Genomic DNA, 23430 nt, shown 5'->3' on the forward strand with positions numbered 1-23430 from the left:
TGATAGCCGTATGCTAAGTCAGTCTGAAATGTGTTGGAAAGCATGAAATTGAATCCTAACTTACAAGAACACGTGGATGAAAGAGTAATTTTTTTCTGATTAGCAAAAATTTTCATTCCATTTTGTTCCTAAAAATTGAGAAACTCATAAATTTTCATTTAACCATACAGCCTTGAGGGTGCCCAGGACAGGTACCCAGATGTAAACTGGCCAATCATGACAAGTCTCGCAGGTGACATCATCGCGCCAAACTTTCAAATTTTGTCACCAGGCCAGCTGACTTCCTGCATGAGATTGAGTTTTCCCCGTGTTGACTATGACCTGTTGCATTATGCTGAGCATGTTAGAACAAAAATATACAACTCAACTGCACATTACTCAAGGACTGAGTGTATTATTATTAAACTACATTATTTCAAAATTAAAGTACTCTAAAGCCTGTAATAATTAAACTGATGATTAAAGGGATATTTTGTCTACACACTCAAAAATTACATAAAGCATCAGTACTGTATGTTCAGTTTCACTAGAAAAGCTAATACCAGCAATATAAGCAAACGTGGAAAACTTACTCTGTGTCACTCTCAGAGTTTGGAGCAGTCAGATTGTTGGCATTAAGACCCAACTTAGTAAGGTCTGCAGTGAGGCTATCCAGCTGATTGGTCAACTGTTGTGTCTTCACCTGCATGGGAAATTATTCATTATCATACAAAGACAAACTGTGGGAAATACCATTACTTAAGATATGTACAGTGCATATTTATCTATCTATCTATCTATCTATCTATTTATACAGGTGTACACCAGTTTAACAATGCAGTTGGTTAAGTAAAAACTCATTGTTAGGCGGGGCATCGTACCTCGGGGTAGATTTAACATGTAAAGTATAGGGATGCATTTTTGAGGCTTTGGTTTCCCCCCCAACCAAGTCTTAGTCCCACCCAAATGAGCCCAAAAGCAAGTTTAAAGCCAATCTAAATGGCCTAACAGCTGTAAAAGTAGCAAACTTAAAACTAACACCTGTTAATGACTCACTAAACCAACATATAAAATCTGAAAGTCGTCAAATATAAGTATGGAAAAAATCAAGCTTAGTAAACTGTGCCCGAAAATGACAATGTTCACCCCACCTATGACTAAAACACATTCATCTAAGTCTAAAAACAGTTTATAAATCAAGTTAAACACACAATTCTAGTCTACAATATCATCAAAATTGGTAAAAAGAATAAAAACCCATAATTAAACCAGGGTTTGGCCATCATTAGGAAGGTATGATGGTATTTCAATATTTCTACCCCCATCATTAAGCCAGCGTATCGCATCTAGGGGTATCATACAGTAATCCCTCTAATATAAGAACGCCCAATATCCGAACATCCCCACTAACCGGACATAATCGTCCCGGGATCCAACATTCCCAAAATGGTCCGGGAAAAAAAAAAAAAATTCCCGCCTATAATTTGAACTTGCCGCGCGCGGCGCGGGACAGCACTGTTGTGGCGCGTCATTCCTCCGATGTCCGATAGAGCGCCGCTGCATCCTCCTCACTTTCTGCCTGTCTCTCGCTGCGAGTGCACGCTCGTCGTTATGGCTGCCCACGTGCTCGCTTTTGTGGTGGTGCCTTACCTGCTGCAGGCACTCCTGCTGCTCTCGGGCCTCCTCTTAGTGTGTGTGATGATGGCCCCGCCACCTGAGAAAAGGAAGAGAGTGGTGTTGACTCTGGAGAAGAAACGGGAGATATTGGAAAAAGTAGATGCAGGGTGGTCTTCTTCCTGCATCCTCCGTGAGTTCAACCTGGCCCGCTCTACTTTGTTCAATATTAAGAGATCCCGAGACAAACTCATGCAGTACACGGCTGACTTCTCGTCAAGAAGAAAATGTAACGTGGAGAGGAAGGTGATGTTTACTCCCAAGTTTGCTGAAATTGACCGCTCCACGTTGATTTGGTATCGACAGCAACGTGCTGCTGGTGTGTTGGTACGTGGAATGGAGCTGAAGGCTGCTGCTGAGAAGTTCACCAGGCTTCACGATGCCCTAGACTTCAAGGCATCCGAGGGTTGGCTCTTTGCGTTCAAGTTACGGCATGGCCTTACCAACTGTAAAGCTCATGGTGAAGCTTTGAACGCTAACGAGGATGGAGTTGATGAGTTTCGGCACAAGGTGAAGGGCTTGATCAACAGGGAGGGCCTCACTCTCAGTCAAGTCTACAACGCTGACGAAACTGGTCTATTCTATCGCTCTTTGCCAACGAACACTCTAGCCGAGGAGACGGAGAAGCGTGTACCTGGCCGCAAGCTCTCCAAGGAACGGATATCTGCTTCGTGTTGTGCCAATGCTAACGGCATGCACCGGCTTAAGCCCATTGTTGTTGGCCATGCAAAGCAGCCTCGGCGTCTTCATGGGGTGATGGATGTCCTTCCTGTCGTCTGGTACCATTCTTTGAAGGCATGGTTTACAGCCGTGATCTTCAAAGACTGGTTCCACCACCACTTCGTCAAGGAGGTCATCAATTACCAGACGAAGACACTGGGAATCCCGCATGACCAGGTAAAGGTCCTCCTTCTCCTCGACAATGCACCTGCCCACCCGTGCGACAAGGACTTGGTGGCTGAGAATGGCCGGATTAGGTGCATGTTTCTGCCACCTAATATGACTGCTTTCATCCAACCAATGGACCAAGGAGTGATCGTGGCAACAAAGCACCTATACCGACGGAAGTTCCGGGGCGAGGTAATGGTTGTTCTCGAGGACGAGGACGAGCGCAGGGAGGGACGGGACATGCGAGGCCAGCGGACTTTGGAAAACCTTCACCGTTACAACATCAAATCTGCACTGTACAACTGGGCTAGTGCATGGAAGGAAGTCCCTGTGAAGACTCTGGAAAATGGTTGGTCTCGTCAGCTTCTCAGAATGGATGTGGAGTACGATTTTCTAGGGTTTGACGTGGATGACTTCCATGCACGGCTACATACGCACGTGACGATGTTGATGTGGACGATGTTCGTGAGTGGTTGGATGACGACAAGGGCGATCCTGGGTATCAGACATTGTCTCATTTCGAGATCGCGTCTTCAGTTGCAAGTGTCAATACCGAGCTTGAAGATTCCGACGAGGAAGGCGACGATGATGTGGACTCCTCTCAGCAGGACACTACTCCAGCCATCCCCAAGCTGAGCGCACTGCGGGAACACCTAGAGTTCGTCCTAGACTACCTGGAACACCTGGACTGCGACAGGGAGATGGGGCCCTCGGGACTTGTGGAGGAAGTGCGTGCTCTCAGGCAGCACATCATCAATCGTCAGAATCGTCGGTCATTGCGTCAATCAACCATTGACAGTTTTTTCAGGTCCGTGACCCCCGCTGTGCCCAGCCCTGGCTCCACTCCGTTGCCTCCCCAAGACAGGCCCTCATGCTCCGAGCTACAGCCTAGCACATCAGCCACAGTGGAGTCACTGCTCGACGTGAGTTTGCGTCTGTCTTCAGAGTCGTCTGCAGTGGGTACGCCATCACCATGACCCAGCGACGCACCCCTAGGTCATCTGCCAGTGATACTCTCGGACTCTGACAGTGAATAAACAGCAAGAACTTCTCCACTAGACCACATGGGAATTTACAGTGTTGTGCAGTGAAAAAAACAGTGTGTTGTGTTAAGGATTTACAGTTGTGAGTGAAAAGACTAATTTGGAACAAAATTTAACGTAAATAGACTTGTTTGTTTTTGCTTTAGAAAATTATTAGAAGAATGGAAAAAGTTTAAGTGCGGAGTGCAACACTTAGTAAGGTACAATGGAGCATTAGTTAGACAAGAGTGCGCACTGTGAAGAGAACGGACTTCTGAGTGCGATTGACTAAGTTCAGTGCAAGACCTCATGAACAGTGTACTGGAAGTGCTTCAGGAAATCCTTCTTACTGTCAGCGTCTGAGAGGAGGCGGTTATTCATCAAGGTGGCCATGGACTTGCTGTAAGTAAGCAGAATGTTTCATACTGTACTTTTTTCCATACTATACTTACCTCAAACACCTCATTTCACTCTTTAATGTCCTTTATTGGTGTCAATAGGGTGTTAGGAGCTATGCATGTGCAGTAGGAAGGTGATTTTCAGAGTTAGGCTAGGTTAGAGTCCATAAGTACCAGTCCAGGAGCCAGTAACCAGAATGTTTAATATTGTATGAACCTACTTCTAAACCCTCATTTTATGCTTCTTTTGCATTTATTTCAGTCATTTATGTGCCTTATTGGTGTGATTTGGGTCTTAAATAGGTGCTATGCATGTCCAGAGGGAGCTGTATAGGTGTTTCTCTGAGTTAGGGTCCATAAGCACAAGTCCATAAGCTGGGGCCCAATATCCGGACAGGACCAGTATCCGGACCTGCCTATGGCTCTATTACGTCGGATATTGGAGGGATTACTATTGAGGTATACCTGTGTATGTATGCGTGTACAGTATATATATATATATATACAGTAGAACCTCTCTCATTCGGACTATATGGGGGGAAGGGTTGCCCGAATTAGCAGATTGTCCGGACCATCAGGGTAATCTCCAGTTCATACCAAAAACTATCTACATATGGTATGTTTGTTAATTATTAACATATGTGGCATATGTCAACCCTACGTAACTGCAAAAGATGAAAGGATACTAAAATAACCAAACTAATCATGTACGATAGTTTTGTATTGCATAATTTACAGGTAAGGCCATGACAAGAAACTAGCCTACATTTTAAATTGTAGTAAGTGACTAAGGCCCATGTAGGCAAAAAAATAAATTAATTAACTGTAATATTTGGAATGAAAATAAAACTTATGTAGGCAAAAAATACATTGTCATCTTTGGCATATTGATAACACCCATATGGGCAAGAAGCTAAAGTTTGATGTACAAGTAAAGCACATTTAAGTACAAAAAATAACCTACAGTAATCACTAAACACTGCAGAATATTCTGACCCATTTTTATGTAAGCAAACTCCTCCTTTTAACACCTTTATTTATTGCAGAAGCTACACTTGCATTAAGGGGCATGGTAAGGAGGATTAACTTTTGAAATACAGCGTAAAAATATAAATGGTTGGTGAACTAGTTGATGGAACGAATGCTAGCGTGTGTTTAAACAGGCGCCCACGTTGTGACCTAGCGTGATCCGACACTAAACGAATAACGATCGCTTTCTGTGCCGATACTGAAAATGACTTTAGAATTACTTTCAACATATTTTTGGAGCTTCATTCATTCATTCATTGCCAGACGCCATGTATCCCAGACGGGGTGGCCAATGGCTTAGAGTTAATTGTTTTACAGGGAGGGGCACTAATCCTCCACCAACCCCACTTGACACATAGGGATGCCAACAGCATCTGGTGTTCCCAGGCGGTCACCCATCCAAGCACTAACCAGACCCAACGTTGCTTAACTTTGCTGATCGGACGGGAAGCTTATTATTTTAAAATTTTGTCCGAATTAACAGAAATCCGGATTAAAGGGGTCTGGACCAAAGAGGTTCTACTGTATATATATATATATATATATATATATACAGTATATATATATACTATATATATATATATATACAGTAAACCATCATTATACGATGGGGTTCCGTTCCTGAACACCCCATCGTAAAGCAATCCATCGTATAGCAATCCCATTATAACATGGAGTCAATGGGGATACGTTCCCAGACGTGCCTAAACTCTCACATACACACACCTTAGCACTCACATACATGAAATATCCTTATGTTTAAACATTTAAAGTAACACATTAATAGTGAATAAAGAGAAAAAAGCATGAAAACTACTGTATACAGTAGATCTTACCTTTACTGAAGCAAGCAACGGTTGTTTATATGGTTCCTAGACAATTCGCCATGAAGTCGACAATTCGTCGTCATAATATGGACATTCCCCGTCAGGACAATTCCCCGTCATTCTATAAACATACTTATTACTGATTAACTGATACTTTAATAACTAATTCTCAGGGGGATCTATCAAAATCTATTTTCATTCAATAGCATTGGCTTTGGATATCATTTGTAAGTTGCACTTTTAGACATTATTTAACTTGTTTCTACCTTGCTGTAGTTGACTTTGAATTATGTTCTAGCATCACCCACAGCTGTTTTCATTAATTTCCATTGGTACTACAACATCCTGGGTATATTTTAAAATGACTTTGAAGAGGTACAAGTACAGTACTAAAAAACTAGTGTACTTCCTAAATAAACTGATATGAAAATAAACGACGGGGAATCATCCTGACAACGAAAAGTCCCGATGGCGAATTGTCTTGTTATTGTTGTGATGGCGAATTGACTTGATGGCGAAATATCCCGAAACATTTATATAGACGTAACATGACGATTATTTGTATAATTCCAATGTATGTCGATCGTTTACTTAAGGTAATTAGGCATTTATATAAATGCCAATGTCTCGTATGTAGCCTTATGCTAAGATGAAGGATCGATCATAAATCAGCTGATTCACGTTTCAATATATTATTATTTTTCATTTAATGCCCATGATTTAATGCCATATTTTACATTTACTATATAAACAATAAACCACCATTACTTTTATAACTTACATAATTAAAAAACTTGTGTACTTGCTAAATAAACTGATACGTAAATAAATGATGGGGAATCGTCCTGACGGCGAATTGTCCCTACTCAGCCTCACAGTCACAGGGACTCACAGCCCTCACTCATCAATGTCAGAACTGCCTGGCTGGGCACGGCTGGCTGGCTGGGCAGGGCTAGCTAATGAGGCTGGACCGGTGGACAAGTGTATGTGGTCTAATGACGACAGTGTGAGGACGTTTTTGTTGTGTTTGCACATTCGCTGTTCACTGAGCCGGGGATGATCCATCGCTGTTGCAAATCGTTCCCATTGTATAGTGGGCATAGGGTACTAAAATTTTGACATTGTAAAAGCGAAATATCGTACAATGAGGCATTGTATAATGAGGGTTTACTGTATATATATATATATATATATATATATATATATATATACACACACACACAGTAAAACCTCAATATAACGGACTTCAATATAGCGGAATTCGCTTTTATTGGACTCGAGGAGCCAAGTGGACAAAATTCTTATGGGTTAGGAAAAGACCAATAAAGTCTTGGAATAAACGAATAAACAAACAAACGGAGGAGATACCATAACATCAGTTCCTCCACTCTCTCTCCTCCTCCATACCTTCCCTTCCTCCCCGTCCCTCTCCAGTGAGAGAGAGAGAGAGAACGTAAAACTGAAAATGAAAATAACTGTGAAAATGAGATAAAAGTGAGGGTGACAGAGAGCACACAAGTAAATATGGAAGGTCAAAGTCAACACAGAGAGAGAGAGAGAGAGAGAGAGAGAGAGAGAGAGAGAGAATAAACACAGAAATGACAAGTGGCCTCCCCTTGGCATAAACAAATGAGGGAGGTAGGCATAACCATGGTCCTTCCTCTCTCTCACTCTCCTATATTCCCTCCCCTTTTCTCTGTCTCCGAGAGAGGTGAAAATGAATGAAAAAGTGAAGGTTAGTGAAGGCATTGTGAAGGTGAAAGTGAAGGTAGTGTGAAAGTGTAAGTGAAGGAGAAAGTGTAAGTGAAGGAGAAAGTAAAAGTGAAGGTGAAAGTGAAAGTGAAGGCAAAAGTAGAAGTGAAAGTGAAGGTGGAAGGTGAAAGTGAAGTCAAAAGTGAGTGAAAGTGGAAGGTGAAAGTGAGGGTGAAAGTGAAGGTGAAAGTAAAAGTGAATGTGAAAGTGAAGGCGAAAGTGAAGTCAAAAGTGAAGGTGAAGAAGGAAGGTGAAAGTGAGGGTGAAAGTGAAGGTGAAGGTGAAAGTACACGTGAATGTGAAAGTGAAGGTGTGAAAATGAAGTCGAAAGTGAAAGTGAAGGTGAATGTGAGGGTGAATGTGAAGGTGAAAGTGAAGGTGAAAGTGAGGGTGAAAGTGAAGATGAAAATGAATGAAAAGGGTGAAAATGAAGTCGAAAGTGAAAGTGAAGGTGAAAGTGAAGGTGCAAGTGAGGGTGAAAGTGAAGGTGAAAGTGAAGGTGAAAGTGAGGGTGAAAGCGAAGGTGAAAATGAATTAAAATGAAGGTGAAAGTGAAGATGAAAATGAATGTAAAAGTGAAGATGGTGAAAGTGAAAGTGAAAATGAATGTAAAAGAGAAGATGAAGGTGAAAGTGAAAGAAAAGTTGAAAGTGAAAGTGAAGGTGAAAGTGAAAGTGAAGGTGGAAGTGAATGTGACAGTAAAAGAAGGGAAGGCAAAAGTGAAGGTGAGTGAATAATTGTAAAGGTAAATGTGAAAATAAGGTTGCAAGTGAAGGTGAAAGGGAAATTCAAAATGAGTGACAGTGAAAGTGAGTGTGAAGGTGAAGGTGAATGAAATGAGCATGGAAGAGAATATGAAAATGAATGTGAATGTCAGAGTGAACTGAAAGAGAAGGTAAAAATGAATGGGAAGGTGAAGATGAAGGTGACAACGAAGTCAAAAATATGTGAAGTAAAGCAGAAGTGCCCAGTGGGGAGAAAGAGAGAGAATAAATGCATGAATGGCAAACAAGCCTCTGTGCATAACAAAAGGAGAAGTCAAGGGGGGAGTCCTGATGACGCTTTTATCGGACTTTCGCTTTTTTCGGACTAGCTTAGGCCCCAATTAGTCCAATATAGTGAGGTTTTACTGTATATATATATACAGTACCCTCGCGTCCAATACGCGTTTGTCCAGCACGATTCGCGTCCAGCATGGAGAGCAAAAAATTAGTACGATTTAATACAATTTAATTACTGTAAAATGGGTGCATTAGCATAATACGCACGGAGCTCCGAGAAGTGGGTGAAATCCGCAGAGTTTGCCTCTAGCATGATCACCCCCGGTCCAACACGGTCATACTGGACGTTCCTGTGATGCTGACAGCCAATCAAAACTTCTGATCAAGATGCCTCCACCATCCGCTATCATGACGTGACCGTGATGTCGCCCAATAAAAAATGCTTCTGCTCTCACGTGATGTTTTGTTTAAATTTCTCCCGCCACAGTGCCACTCATTCGCATAATTCCCATTGGAAGATGCTTTTTTCACGTTGCATTTTCTGCCCTTGCTACTGCATTTTATCCTGCTCACAATGCCTAGGAAGCCTTCTGAGAACCCCAAGAAGCGGCGGCACCTCCATCAGGCTACCAAGCTAGAAATCATCAGGAGGAAGGAGAAAAGGGAGAGGAAAGTGGACATCGCCGAGGCCTACGACGTGAATGAAGCCAGCATGAGGACCATAATAAAAAACCAAGACAAGATCCTGGCAGCAGTGAAGGCTTACAGAGTGCTAGGACAGGCAGAAGCAGGACCTTCCATGGATGTGGATGGGGATAGTGATTCTGAGTGTGATTTCGCAGGATTTATGAGGGAGGTTGAGGAGGAGCAGCAGCCATTACCCGCTAGTGACGCCAGCAGCCATCCTTCGGGGACCCAGTAGGACTACCTACAGCCTCGGATACCACCTTCCATTCCCAGCAAGCCCACCAACACTATCCTAAAAGGTTAGTTATCATTCATAATACAGCACCAATTATTATAATTACAGTAGTACCAATTTATGTAAAGGTATATGGTAGGTATTTAGGGTGACTTTTCCTAGGGTTGCTGACATAATTCATTTTTCCCCATAAGCTCTGTTGTTTGTCCAACACATTTTTGGTCCAACACGGGACCTGTGCGTGACAATTTTACCGTGTTGGATGCAAGGGTACTGTATCTATATATAAATATATATAAATATATATAAATATATATATATATATATATATATATATATATATATATATATATATCTTTCGTTTTGTTTCATTTATAAAGGTTCCAACGTGCTTGCATGCGTCGGCCTTGGTCACCTAATGGCGGCTTTCCACGCTGCATGATCCAATGCAGCCTCCCTATTCAGTCCCTTAACCCTGAGGTCACATTTAATGACCTCGTCCCATGTCTTTCTCAGTCCACCCCTCATAACCCCACCCTCAATATTAACACTTCTCACCTTCCTCACCCAATTATCATCCCCCATCCTCTCCACATGTCCAAACCACCTCAATCTACCTCTCCTCATCACAACACCAATACACTCCAGTCCCATCCTACCTCTCAACTCTTCCATTGTAAACCCAGTCCCCCCGGACCTTGCACGCAGGGACGCACTACGCATCCACCTAATCACTGTCATTTCTGTACGTCTGAGCCGGCGAATATCCTCCTCCTTTACTGCGCAGGTCTCACTACCGTACAGCATTACACTCCTAACACATGCTGCATACATACATATACAGTAATCCCTCCAATATACGACATAATAGAGCCATAGGCAGGTCCGGATAGTGGTCCTGTCCAGATATTGGGCCCCAGCTTATGGACTTGAACTTATGGACCCTAACTCAGAGAAACACCTATACAACTCCCTCTGGACATGCATTGCACCTATATAAGACCCAAATCACACCAATAAGTGACATAAAAGACTGAAATAAATGCAAAAGAACCATAAAATGAGGTAGTTTGCAGTCCACAGTTAATCCTCTGCACACTAAATTCTAATTTCTTAACACTGCACAACACTGTAAATTCCCGTGTGTTCTAGTGGTGAGGTATTGCAGTTTATTCACTGTTTATTCACAAAAACAAGCACCTGTGGCTTACACTGCTATGAGCATCTGCTCTCAATCAGAGTTAGGCTGTGACTGTTGATGATGGCGGGGTAACTGAGTTGCCAGATCGGAACAGCCACATTACCACACATTACCAATCTCCTCAACTTTCATTACCAAATTTAACTTTTCATTACCAAATTCGTAAAGCTAGCATTTATTCTTCACTGATTATATATACACGTGGAAATACATGTAATCACTCTCCTTATAATTAACACCATGTTGATTATTTTCACACTATGTAGGGTAGCAGATTAATCAGAGAGAGCAAACAATCCACCATCTCCATCCTGTGTATCCTCATACATGTGAAAAATCCATTTGGTAATGCATTATTCTGATACATTACCAAACGAATTTTTCATTACCAAATTGGCCCACACTTGGTAATGAAAAATACCAAATAGCAACCCTGACAGGCGAGGGGGGAGGGGGGAGGGAAGGGGGGGAGGGACCATGGTGTAACAGCTGTTCGGTGCCAGGCAGCAATTTCAAATTACAGGTGGGAAAAAAGTCAGATTTTTTCCGAATTTTTTGCGGTTTTTGGCCCATTTTGGGAATATTGGATCCTAGGACTATTATGTCCGGTTAGTGGGGATGTTCAGATATTGGGCGTTCGGATATTAGAGGGATTAATATATATATATATATATAGATAGATAGATAGATAGATAGATAGACAGATACAGATATATATATATATATATATATATATATATATATATATATATATATATATATACAGTATATAGATAAATATATATATACAGTATATATATATAAATATATATATATATATATATATATATATATATACAGTATATATATATATACAGTATATAGATAAATATATATATATACAGGATATGGACAATGTGAGTGCATTCAAGTACTGTACTTGGGCAGTGTGATGAGTAAGGATGGAACTTTGGGGAATGAAGTACGTGAAAGGGTACAGCAGGGAAGAAAGGTTGTTGGTTCACTGAAAGCAGTGATTAGAAATAGGAAGGTGAGTATGGAAGTTAAGAAGTCACTGCATGATGGTATTGTGATCCCTACCCTGACGTATGGAAGCGAGGCGTGGACCTTGCAAGAGGGGAACAAGTCAAGAGTGAGAGCAGTGGAAATGAGTTACTTGAGAGGAGCATGTGGAGTGAAGTGGAGGGACAGGTTGACGAATGAAGAAGTGAAGGAACGTTGTGGGGTAGATGTGGATGTGGTTGAAAAGATTAGGAGAAATACACTGAGGTGGTTTGGACATGTGGAGAGAATGGAGAATGAAAGACTGACTAAGAGGGTGTATGTAGGTGAGGTAGAGGGAGGGGTAAACCGAGGATGAGGTGGAGGGATGGAGTTGAGAGGTATATGAGGGAGGGGGGGGGTGAGTTGGGGGGAGGGGAGTCAAATGGTGGGTGACAAAGTGACTTGGAGGTGTTTTGTCTGCGGCCACCCTTTGCGGGATTAGGGCGTCGGGCTATAGATAGATATATATATATCCATCCATCATCCAATCCTATGTTGCCCCATGAGGAGCGTAGGAGCCCGGGGCTAGGCAAGTTAATCCTGACATTTAAGAGTGGCATTACGTAAGCAATAAACCCCAATCACACCTTGGATATAAACCATCACTGGCTCTATCCGATTGGAATGCCACATATACCCACTAAACCACCAGGCGCCAAAATTTGTGACATGGTTACCACCCTGTGTAGTAAAAGGTTTCTGTGTGTACAGGAAACTATATGGCTTGTCCCTCATTGTAAAGCCACCCACAGGCAGAAGGAAGAGAACAGAATGAAGGAAAGACAGACAGATAAGGAAGCGTAAAGTCACCCATAGGCAGAAGGACGAGGAAAGAATGAAAGAAAGAAAGACAGGAGAGGATGGAAGGAAAGAAGGATGGAGGAGAGGAAAGGGCAGACACCCGAAGGCAGCAGTACACTGAGTGAGTGGATGGTAAGCGCCCCCACCTACCACATTATATATATATATATATATATATATATATATATATATATATATATATATTTATATATATATGTATATATATATATATATATATATATATATATATATATATATATATATATATATATATATATATATATATATATATATAAATATATACCAGTATACATATACAAATATATACTGTATATATATATATATATACCAGTATATACAGTAATCCCTCCAATATCCGACGTAATAGAGCCATAGGCAGATCTGGATACTGGTCCTGTCCGGATATTGGGCCCCAGCTTAAGGACTTGTACTTATGGACCCTAACTCAGAGAAACTCCTATACAACTCCCTCTGGACATGCATAACACCTATTTAAGACCCAAATCACACCAATAAGGCACATAAATGACTGAAATAAATGCAAAAGAAGCATAAAATGAGGGTTTAGAAGTAGGTTTATACAATATTATACATTCTGGTTACTGGCTCCTGGACTGGTACTTATGGACCCTAACCTAGCCTAACTCAGAAAAACACCTTCCTACGGCACATGCATAGCTCCTAACACCCTATTCACACCAATAAAGGACATTAAAGAGTGAAATCAGGTGTTTGAGGTAAGTATAGTATGGAAAAAAGTACATTATGAAACATTCTGCCTACTTACAGCAAGTACATGGCCACCTTGATGAATAACCGCCTCCTCTCGGACTCTGACAGTAAGAAGGATTTCCTGAAGCACTTCCAGTACACTGTTCATGAAGTCTTGCACTGAACTTAGTCAATCGCACTCAGAAGTCCGTTCTCTTCACAGTGCGCACTCTTGCCTAACTAATGCTCCATTGTAACTTACTAAGTGTTGCACTCTGCACTTTAACTTTTTCCATTCTTCTAATAATTTTCTAAAGCAAAAACAAACAAGTCTATTTACGTTAAATTTTGTTTCACATTAGTCTTTTCACTCACAACTGTAAATCCTTAACACAACACATTGTTTTTTTCACTGCATAACACTGTAAATTCCCGTGTGGTCTAGTGGAGAAGTTCTTGCTGTTTATTCACTGTCAGATTCCGAGAGTATCACTGGCAGGTGACCTAGGGGTGCGTCGCTGGGTCGTGGTGATGGCATACCCACTGCAGACGACTCTGAAAACAGACGCAAACTCACGTCGAGCGGTGACTCCACCGAGGCTGATGTGCTGGGCTGTGGCTCGGAGCATGAGAGCCTGTCTTGGGGAGGCAACGGAGTGGAGCCAGGGCTGGGCACAGCGGGGGTCATGGGCCTGAAAAAATGTCAATGGTTGATTGACGCAATGACCGACGATTCTGACGATTGATGATGCGCTGCCTGAAAGCACGCACTTCCTCCACAAGTCCCAAGGGCCCCATCTCCCTGTCGCAGTCCGGGTGTTCCAGGTAGTCTAGGACGAACTCTAGGTGTTCCCGCAGTGCGCTCAGCTTGGGGATGACTGGAGTAGTGTCCTGCTGAGAGGAGTCCGCATCATCATTGCCTTCCTCATCGGAATCTTCAAGCTCGGTACTGACACCTGCAACTGAAGATGTGGTCTCGATATCAGACAATGTCTGATACCCAGGATCGCCCTCGTCGTCATCCAACCACTCACGAACATCGTCCACATCAACATCGTCACCGTGCGTACGTAGCCGTGCATAGAAGTCATCCATGTCAAACCCTAGAAAATCGTACTCCACATCCGTTCCGAGAAGCAGACGAGACCAACCATTTTCCAGAGTCTTCACAGGGACTTCCTTCCATACACTAGCCCAGTTGTACAGTGCAGACTTGATGTTGTAGCGGCAAAGGTTTTCCAAAGTCCGCTGGCCTCGTGTGTCCCGTCCCTCCCTGCGCTCATCCTCGTCCTCGAGAACAACCATCACCTTGTCCCGGAACTTCCGTCGGTATAGGCGCTTTGTTGCCACGATCACTCCTTGGTCCATTGGTTGGATGAGAGCAGTCATATTAGGTGGTAGAAACATGCACCTAATCCGGCCATTCTCAGCCACCAAGTCTTTGTCGCACGGGCGGATGCATTGTCGAGGAGAAGGAGGGCCTTTACCTGGTCGCGGGGGATTCCCAGTGTCTTCATCTAGTAATTGATGACCTTCTTGACGAAGTGGCGGTGGAACCAGTCTTTGAAGATCACGGCTGTAAACCATGCCTTCAAAGAATGGTACCAGACGACAGGAAGGAGATCCATCACCCCACGAAGACACTGAGGCTGCTTTGCTCGGCCAACAACAACGGGCTTAAGCCGGTGCATGCCGTTAGCATTGGCACAACACAAAGCAGATATCCGTTCCTTGGAGAGCTTGCGGCCATGTACACGCTTCTCCGTCTCCTCGGCTAGAGTGTTCGTTGGCAAAGAGCGAGAGAATAGACCAGTTTCGTCAGCGTTGTAGACTTGACCGAGAGTGAGGCCCTCCCTGTTGATCAAGCCCTTCACCTTGTGCCGAAACTCATCAACTCCATCCTCGTTAGCGTCCAAAGCTTCGCCATGAGCTTTACAGTTGGTAAGGCCATGCCGTAACTTGAACGCAAAGAGCCAACCCTCGGATGCCTTGAAGTCTAGGGCGTCGTGAAGCCTGGCGAACTTCTCAGCAGCAGCCTTCAGCTCCGTTCCACATACCAACACACCAGCAGCACGTTGCTGTCGATACCAAATCAACGTGGAGCGGTCGATTTCAGCAAAATTGGGAGTAAACATCACCTTCCTGTCCACGTTGAGTTTGCTTCTCGACAAGAAGTGAGCCGTGTACTGCATGAGTTTGTCTCGGGATCTCTTAATATCGAACAAAGTAGATCGGGCCAGGTTGAACTCGCGGAGGATGCGGGAAGAAGACCACCCCGCATCTACTTTTTCCAATATCTCCCGTTTCTTCTCCAGAGTCAACACCACTCTCTTCCTTTTCTCAGGTGGCGGGGCCATCATCACACACACTAAGAGGAGGCCCGAGAGCAGCAGGAGTGCCTGCAGCAGGTAAGGCACCACCACAAAAGCGAGCACGTGGGCAGCCATAACGACGAGCGTGCACTCGCGGTGAGAGACAGGCGGAAAGTGGGGAGGAGGCAGCAGCGCTCTATCGGACGTCGGAGGAATGACGCGCCACAACAGTGCTGTCCCGCGCCGCGCGCGGCAAGTTCAAATTACGGGCGGGATTTTTTTTTTTTTTTTTGCGGTTTTCGGACCATTTTGGGAATGTGGGATCCGGGGACGATTATATCCGGTTAGTGGGGATGTTCGGATATTGGGTGTTCGGATATTAGAGGGATTACTTATATATATATACTGTATATACAGTATATATATATATATATATATATATATATATATATATATATATATATATATATATATATATATATATATATATATACATACATATGTATGTACATATATATATATATATTTATATACATATATATATATATATATATATATTTATATATATATATATATACAGTACCCTCACGTCCAGCATGGTAATATTGTCATGCATGGGTCACGTGTTGGACTAACAATAGAGCTTATGGGGAAAAATGAATTATGTCAGCAACCCTCGGAAAAGTCACCCTAAATACCTACCATATACCTATACATATATTGGTACTATTGTAATTATAATAAATCGTACTGTGCTATGAATGATAACTAACCTTTTAGGATAGTGTTGGTGGGCTTGCTGGGAATGGAAGGTGGTATCCAAGGCTGTAGTTAGTCCTACTGGGTCCCCGGAGGATGGCTGCTGGCATCACTAGCGGGTAATGGCTGTTGCTCCTCCTCAACCTCCCTCATAAATCCTTCGAAATCAAACCTCCCTCAAAAAATCCTTCAAAATCACACTCAGAATCACTATCTTCGTTCACAGCCATGGAAGGTCCTGTTTCTGCCTGTCCTAGCCCTGTAATCCTCGGCAAAGTGCATGCTTCTCACACTGTTGCCAGAGCCCCGTCTCGTGACAGTGGAAAGTGATCGCTGTCGCTGACTCGGTAGAGAATAAGGAGAAGCAACTTTGTTTATAAACTGGTACGGACGCCGATGAGAAGGGTTTCAAAACGATTGATACTTATTCTAAAATATTAATATGTATTCAGTGTCAGGCTAAATGTTCAATGCTGTAGTATGATACATTCTCTGTCGAGTCGCCTGGGTTTTGGTCACACTCTTTTCCCCGTCGTATGCTCGGCAGGAATCCATCAAGATGAATTCCAAATGCCTGCGGTATCGTCGGCAATTTTACCACGTTACCGTTCCGATTTACCATCGTATCCTCGGCAAACCTGGTATGAAGTGCCGTGTGATAGCCTTCGGCTGCCAGGATCTTGTCTTAAGTTTTTTATTATGATCACGTTGGCTTCATTCATGTCGTAGGCCTTGGCAATGTCAACTTTCCTCTCCCCTTTCTTCTTCCTCTCGATGCTTTCTAGCTTGGTGGCCTGAGGGAGGTGCTGACGCTTCTTGGGGTTCTCAGAAGGCTTCCTAGGAATCGTGAGCAGGGTAAAATGCAGTAACAAGGGCAGAAAATGCAGCAAGAAAAAAGCACCTTCCAATGCAATTATGTGACTGAGTGGCTCTGTGGCGGGAGAAATGTAAACAAAACATCACGTGACACCAGAAGCGTTTTTAATTGGGCGGCATCACGATCACGTCATGATAGCGGGCGGCGAAGGCTACTTGATCAGAAGTTTTTCATTGGCTATCATCATCATGGGAATGTCCAGTATGACCGTGTTGGACCGGGGGTGATCATGCTAGAATGAACTCTGCGGATTTCACCCACTTCTCGGAACTCTGTGCATGTTATGCTAACACACTCATGTTGCAGTAATTAAATCGTATTAAATAATACTAATTAATTGCTCTCCATGCTGGACACGAATCGTGCTGGACTAACGCGTGTTGGATGCGAGGTACTGTATATATACAGCAAAACCTCACTGTAATGGACTAATTAGGGCCCAAGCCATTCCGAAAAAAGCAAAATTCTGATAAAAGCAACATCCAGACTTCCCCCCACTAACCAGAAATTTTTCCGATATATCAAAGATTAGTCCGGACCACACCAACTGTTTTTAAACTGTTTTCACTACCATTGCAATACTGTACAGTATCATACATTCACTACAATAATCAAATGGTATACAGTAGAGACATGATTTAAGAAAAAAGATACAACGATCTTACAACAACAAAGGTATTTAATTTCTCCCATGATTACTTAACAGCATGGTGTTATCACTCATTTGCATGAGAGAAACTGTGTGGGAAGTGGTGCATTTAGGTAATGGATTCCCAGGTGATTGCGTTTCTTTACAACTCGTGTGATATGCTTTTGTCAGTCGCTGATTGGTTTCCCTGACCAAACCTGACCCACGTGACTAATGTCCAATACTCCCATACCACCTTCCGCTGCCTGCCTCAGTGCTGTATGGATGGCTGCTGTGATTAAAAGTGCTTATTTGCTTATTTCCTTGCTCCTCATTTCCTCTCAGAGCTCTTAACATGTGGTTCCAAACTAACTTTAGTTATGCCTAAGCACCCTGAAAGTGCTATTAACACAAGAAAAGCATTTATCCAAAGGAAATTGTTGGACGCATTGGTGTGTGGTGTAGGAGTTTAAATGCAAACGATCGGACAGATAAAATGAGCTAAATGTGTTTACGATGTGGATAGTTTCTTTGTTGGAAAAAGAAATTGATGATGATGGAGCAATAAAATTTATGTTTTTACCTTTAATGTAATGGGCGGTAAAAAAAAAAAAAAAAAAAAAAAGGGCTTTGTGCCTGATCTTTGTTATGAACCAACGGTCTATGGTCGAGAAAATTTGGCTCTTACAGTATGCAAAAATGTACATAGGTAAGATAATTATACGAGTTCAGTTCCTGTGAATTGTACTTTCACACAAATTATGCTGCTTGGCTAACTCATTTATTATCCATGATAATTGCATTCGTGTGTAATAATAATAATAATAATAATCTGGCCTTTTGTTTCTCAAAAGCGCCAGTTCTTCCTTTTGGGAATTCACTAGCGCTCGACACACATACATTATTATTACAATTACAAGAATTGTGACATTTCTTGTACATAATACAAGCTACATCATATATACATGAAAGTGGCAATAATTAAACCCTATAATCATCCGTCATAGTACCTCTCTCCAGGTCATAGCAGCATTTTGAAAAATGAAAGGCTTTCAGCTGTCTCTTAAAGGATTCAACAGTAGAGAGTTGTCTTATGGACAATGGCAATCTGTTATATAATCTAGGGGCTCTATATGCAAAAGAACGATCAGAGAAAGATGACTGGTGAATGGTTCCTGGCTCATCAAGACGCAAGGAATCATCTTCACTGCATAACATCACACCCGGGCGTGCCGACGGGAGTTTTAACAATTCAGCAAGATACTTCGGTTCACCAAACTTAAGAACCTTGAATGTAATAAGACACAGTTTAAATTCAATTCTAGCCTTTACTGGTAACCAATGCAACTCAATCAGAAACGGGGTAGTTGAGGTTCTCGGGGGAAGACCAAAGATAAGCCGTGCCGCCCTGTTCAACACAGACTGAACTTTTGTTAGTATATTATTTGGAAGACCAACCCACAGTGAATTACAATAATCAACACGAGACAAGACCACTGCATGGATCAATGTTAAGAGGCACCGTCTATTCAGGAATCTTCTCACAGAGTACAGATTTCTGATATGCAAGTTACACCCTCTTACAACCTGATTAATATGTTCTGATTAATATGTTCTTTGTAATTTTACTTAGAATGAAAATAAACACCCAGATTTCGAACAGAACTGACTGGATGCAGCTGTGACAAGCCAATGTTCAAAGCCAGGGCACTGTCAGTGTCATCACCCCTTCTGTTTCCTCTGATGATGATAATTTCAGTTTTACCATCATTCAGCTTAAGTTTCCTCTTAGCCATCCAAATCTTAATATCAGACATTAGAGATTCAAACTCTGTCTTAGTATTGTTGATATCTGACATCTTAACATAGAGCTGGGTGTCATCAGCATTAAAATGATAGGACACATCATGAGCATCAAGTAGAGACGATAAACTACTTGTGTAGATAGTAAATAGAATTGGACCCAAAACTGATCCTTGAGGGACTCCAAATAGAAGAGGAGCAGAATCAGAGCTAGCGTAATCAACAACCACTCTCTGAGATCTGTCTGACAGATACGACTTAAGGAGCAAAAGGGCACTATCACGAACGCCATAAAAATACAGATCATCCAACAATAGTTTACGATCTACTGTATCAAAAGCTGCAGACAGATCCAAAAGAACTAGGAGAGAGGACATCCCACTACACGTGTTTGCCACCAAGTCACTCTGAATCCTTGTTAGTGCAGTTTCAGTTGAATGGTATTTTCTGTATGCTGACTGAACAACAGGAACAACTCTGTTGTGTTCCAGCAGTGGTAAGAGTTGATCGAGTATGGCCCGCTCAATCATCTTGGATAAAAAAGACAGGTTAGAGACAGGACGATAATTTGTCATGCTCTCGACATCATGGCCAGGTTTCTTAATTAGGGGCCTAAGCAAAGCACATTTCTCAGACTGCACAAAATTACTTTCTAAGATGCATCTATTTATTATGTTGCAGATAAAGTCTGCAGCATGCTCATACACATCAGGCAGTTGTGACATGTTACACGGATCGAGTGAGCAAAATGTTTTATTAAGTTTTCTGATGTAACATTTGACTTTGTTTACATCTAGCGGATGAAATGTTGAAAGCAAATGATCCCCGGTGCACCGTGGCTGGAAGTCAACTGAGTATGATTCACTAAGAGAACTGCTGTCTAAATCACTTCTTATGCGAGATATCTTACTTGTAAAAAATGAAGCAAAATCAGAAGCCAATTGGGCATCAGATACAGAAGTTGGTTTAACAATTACATTCCTCCAACCAACCAAATTGTTCACAACTGCAGACAGTTTCTTTTTATCACCACCACATGAATCAACTTTATTTTGATAATACCTAGCCTTTTGGGCTTTTACAGTGAGAACAACTGCTCTTCTCGCAAAAACATAATGCAAACTAGTTACTTCGGTCCGCTGCAAGCGCCACTCACGTTCTGCCCTTCTACGTTGTCTACGCAAAGAATTAATGGATGGACCATACCACGGAGAATTATCACGTACAGTGATTGTTTTTACTACCTCAGGACAATAATGGTCAAAAATTGACCTGAGCTCGTTGTTGTAAATATCAACCAATTCACCAGAAGAAAGATTTGAAGAATCGATGGAGTTTAAACGTTGATCAATTTCAAAACACATCAACTGGCTGTCAACATTGTTGTAATTTCTGAACCTGATGACCTTTTTATATGAAGGGGATTTTGGGACATCAAAACTAAGAGTGATCAGAGCATGATCACAGATGAGGGGGTCAAATGAGTCAACCTCCACATCTGATACGCGCCTGCAACCAACATGGGACAAGATCAAGTCAAGGACACGTCATCCTGAGACATGAGTTGGATTACTCACATGATTTAAAAAAAATTGTTCTGGGTGATCAACTCAAGGAATTCTGAAGAAAATGGTTTTGACTTTGAACTGTCAACCCAATAATTGAAATCACCACAAACAAGAAGTCCTCCAAGTTTAAGAGAAAACCCTTCAAGAAACTACCCAAACTCCTCCATAAAACCTCAATCTCTGCCTGGATGACCTGGTCGACAGACAATTGCAATTCTAAAGGTATTCTGATGGAAATTTATTAAAACTTCCATAAATTCATATGAAGATGGGGTCAGGTCTGAGTCAATGAGAGAAACGTTTGCAAGTGCTGCCGAGTAGATGAGTGCTACGCCTCCTCCCGGATAGTCAGCAGCAGGCCTGGGAATACTAATAATAGAATGTGTCTTAGGCAAAGCATTACGAATAATATCGATATCAGACTCATACAACCAGGTTTCAGTCAAGCACAAAATGTCAAGCTCATGCTGATTTAGAGTTTCATTAATATAGTCTATCTTATGACGGATAGAACAAATATTTAAAAGACCCATCCTTAACCGGTTCAAGAGGGACGAAGTCAGTTTTTTGAATGGTCAAAATTGGTGTTTTCAATCAATCTATTCCTATGAGAAATCATAATTGGACATTCTCTACTTGATGCAAAATGGGCAACCGACTGTGACTTTGAATTAGCATCTTGATGTCTTAAAGAGGAGCAGTTGATGCATTTGGGAGAATTTCTGTTACTACAGTCCTTAGATTTATGGGCTCCAGCACAAAAGACGCATTTAGGTTCGTCACTTTTCCTAAAACATCTTTCAAATGTATGACCAAAGCCTTGACAGTGATGACACTGTGTAATCCAGAATCTATTGAAAGCGCGGCATCTTGTAAGATCCACGTTGATGTAATTGCCCTGTTCTACAATGGAGGATCTCACCTCTGGCAACATCTTCAAGACAGCAGGTTTGGTGTCATTCCTTGTCCTTGTGAAGAGAAGGTTGAGGGTACAACCTCGATCAACGAGCATCTTAATTTTATTGTTTTTTCTCAGAATATTTGGGATGATGTCAGAGTCATTCAAGGAAGAGGAAAGGCCTGTCACGGTCATTTTAGGCAACATTTTCTTTGGCTCTGATATGCAAAAAGTGCCCTCAGAGCCAAAATGATCAGTCAGCACCCCAGTTGCTTCACCCTTGGCCTCAGCTGACGGAAACTTCATTACCAGCCCACCAGCCTTGGTCATTAGGCAGCTGTCAACCGGTACCGAGTTAAGTACGCCTCTGATGTCTTCTGGTCCCATCTGATTTGTCAGGGCACCAGCGCCACTCTCTGGTTTCACAATCAGTACATGCTGACTATGAATGGCTTTTTTCTGGCCATGAGCACTGATCTCAATCACGCCCCCAGGCAGATCCTTCCCTCCCCCCACGAGAGACCCGCGAACAGCATCCGCAAATGACTTTGCCTGATCTTGCGTGACCGCCATGGGTGATGAGACCTTGGTCTCTAGTGCCTCCAGTCTATTTGATACGTCTCTGCTTGAAAGATCGGCCCAACAACTTTATCTTCAAACTCATTCTTGGTACTACTTCCTCCACCAGCCAAGACCTCGTCTGCTGGTGCAACACACTGGCTACACAGCTAGCGAAAGCCCAGCTGGTGGCTCCTCTTCATGAATGGATAGTCGCCTGCATCCAAATTTTCACAAGCTATATGAATCCACTCGCTGCAGTAGGTGCACTTCAGTGCTTGTGCACTTTTTGCTACAGACCTACTACAGCGAGGGCACTGGTGTTGTTTACTCATGATAAGGGAGAACAAAAAACAAAACAAAATGACAACAACAGCAAAACGTATATACAATACTACCCGGGATAAACCCGGGTAGCGCCGCCCCCGTTTGTGTCACCCTAATTTAGGAGAAAAAATGAAAAACGAAAGAAAAAAAGCACAAAAAACAGACATGGAGAAAAACAAAACAAAACAGGGTGTCTGTGAGGTCACCACGAGCAGGTGGGGTATGACTTGACTACCCTTCTAGGAAAGGTAACCCAAACCGAGGTGCTGCAAGTGCTGAGACGGTATTGAAACTTTTCCCAATTCGAGCTTTATAGCAGCAGCAAATACATCACTTAGGCAAGACCTCATTGGTTACGATACTGCCACTGCGCAAAGCAGTGGCAGTACCGAAAAGTGAGAAGTATGCAATCACTCCATGCTGACAACTT

The 23430-nt window shown here is 42.4% G+C and overlaps 1 protein-coding gene across 1 annotated transcript in view; it reads right to left on the minus strand.

The window, feature by feature from the left end:
* Positions 1-23430, minus strand: part of Girdin (protein girdin) — an 818609-nt gene that overhangs the window by 176997 nt on the left and 618182 nt on the right. The window contains exon 19 of the mRNA XM_080282575.1: positions 573-682. Within this exon, the coding sequence (XP_080138701.1) occupies positions 573-682 (110 nt within the window). The remainder of the gene's footprint in view (positions 1-572; positions 683-23430) is intronic.

This window comes from Coenobita brevimanus, chromosome 94 (assembly GCF_032717465.1).
Source record: "Coenobita brevimanus isolate Jiangsu-jjx chromosome 94, ASM3271746v2, whole genome shotgun sequence".
In the NCBI taxonomy this organism is placed as follows: Eukaryota; Metazoa; Arthropoda; class Malacostraca; order Decapoda; family Coenobitidae; genus Coenobita; species Coenobita brevimanus.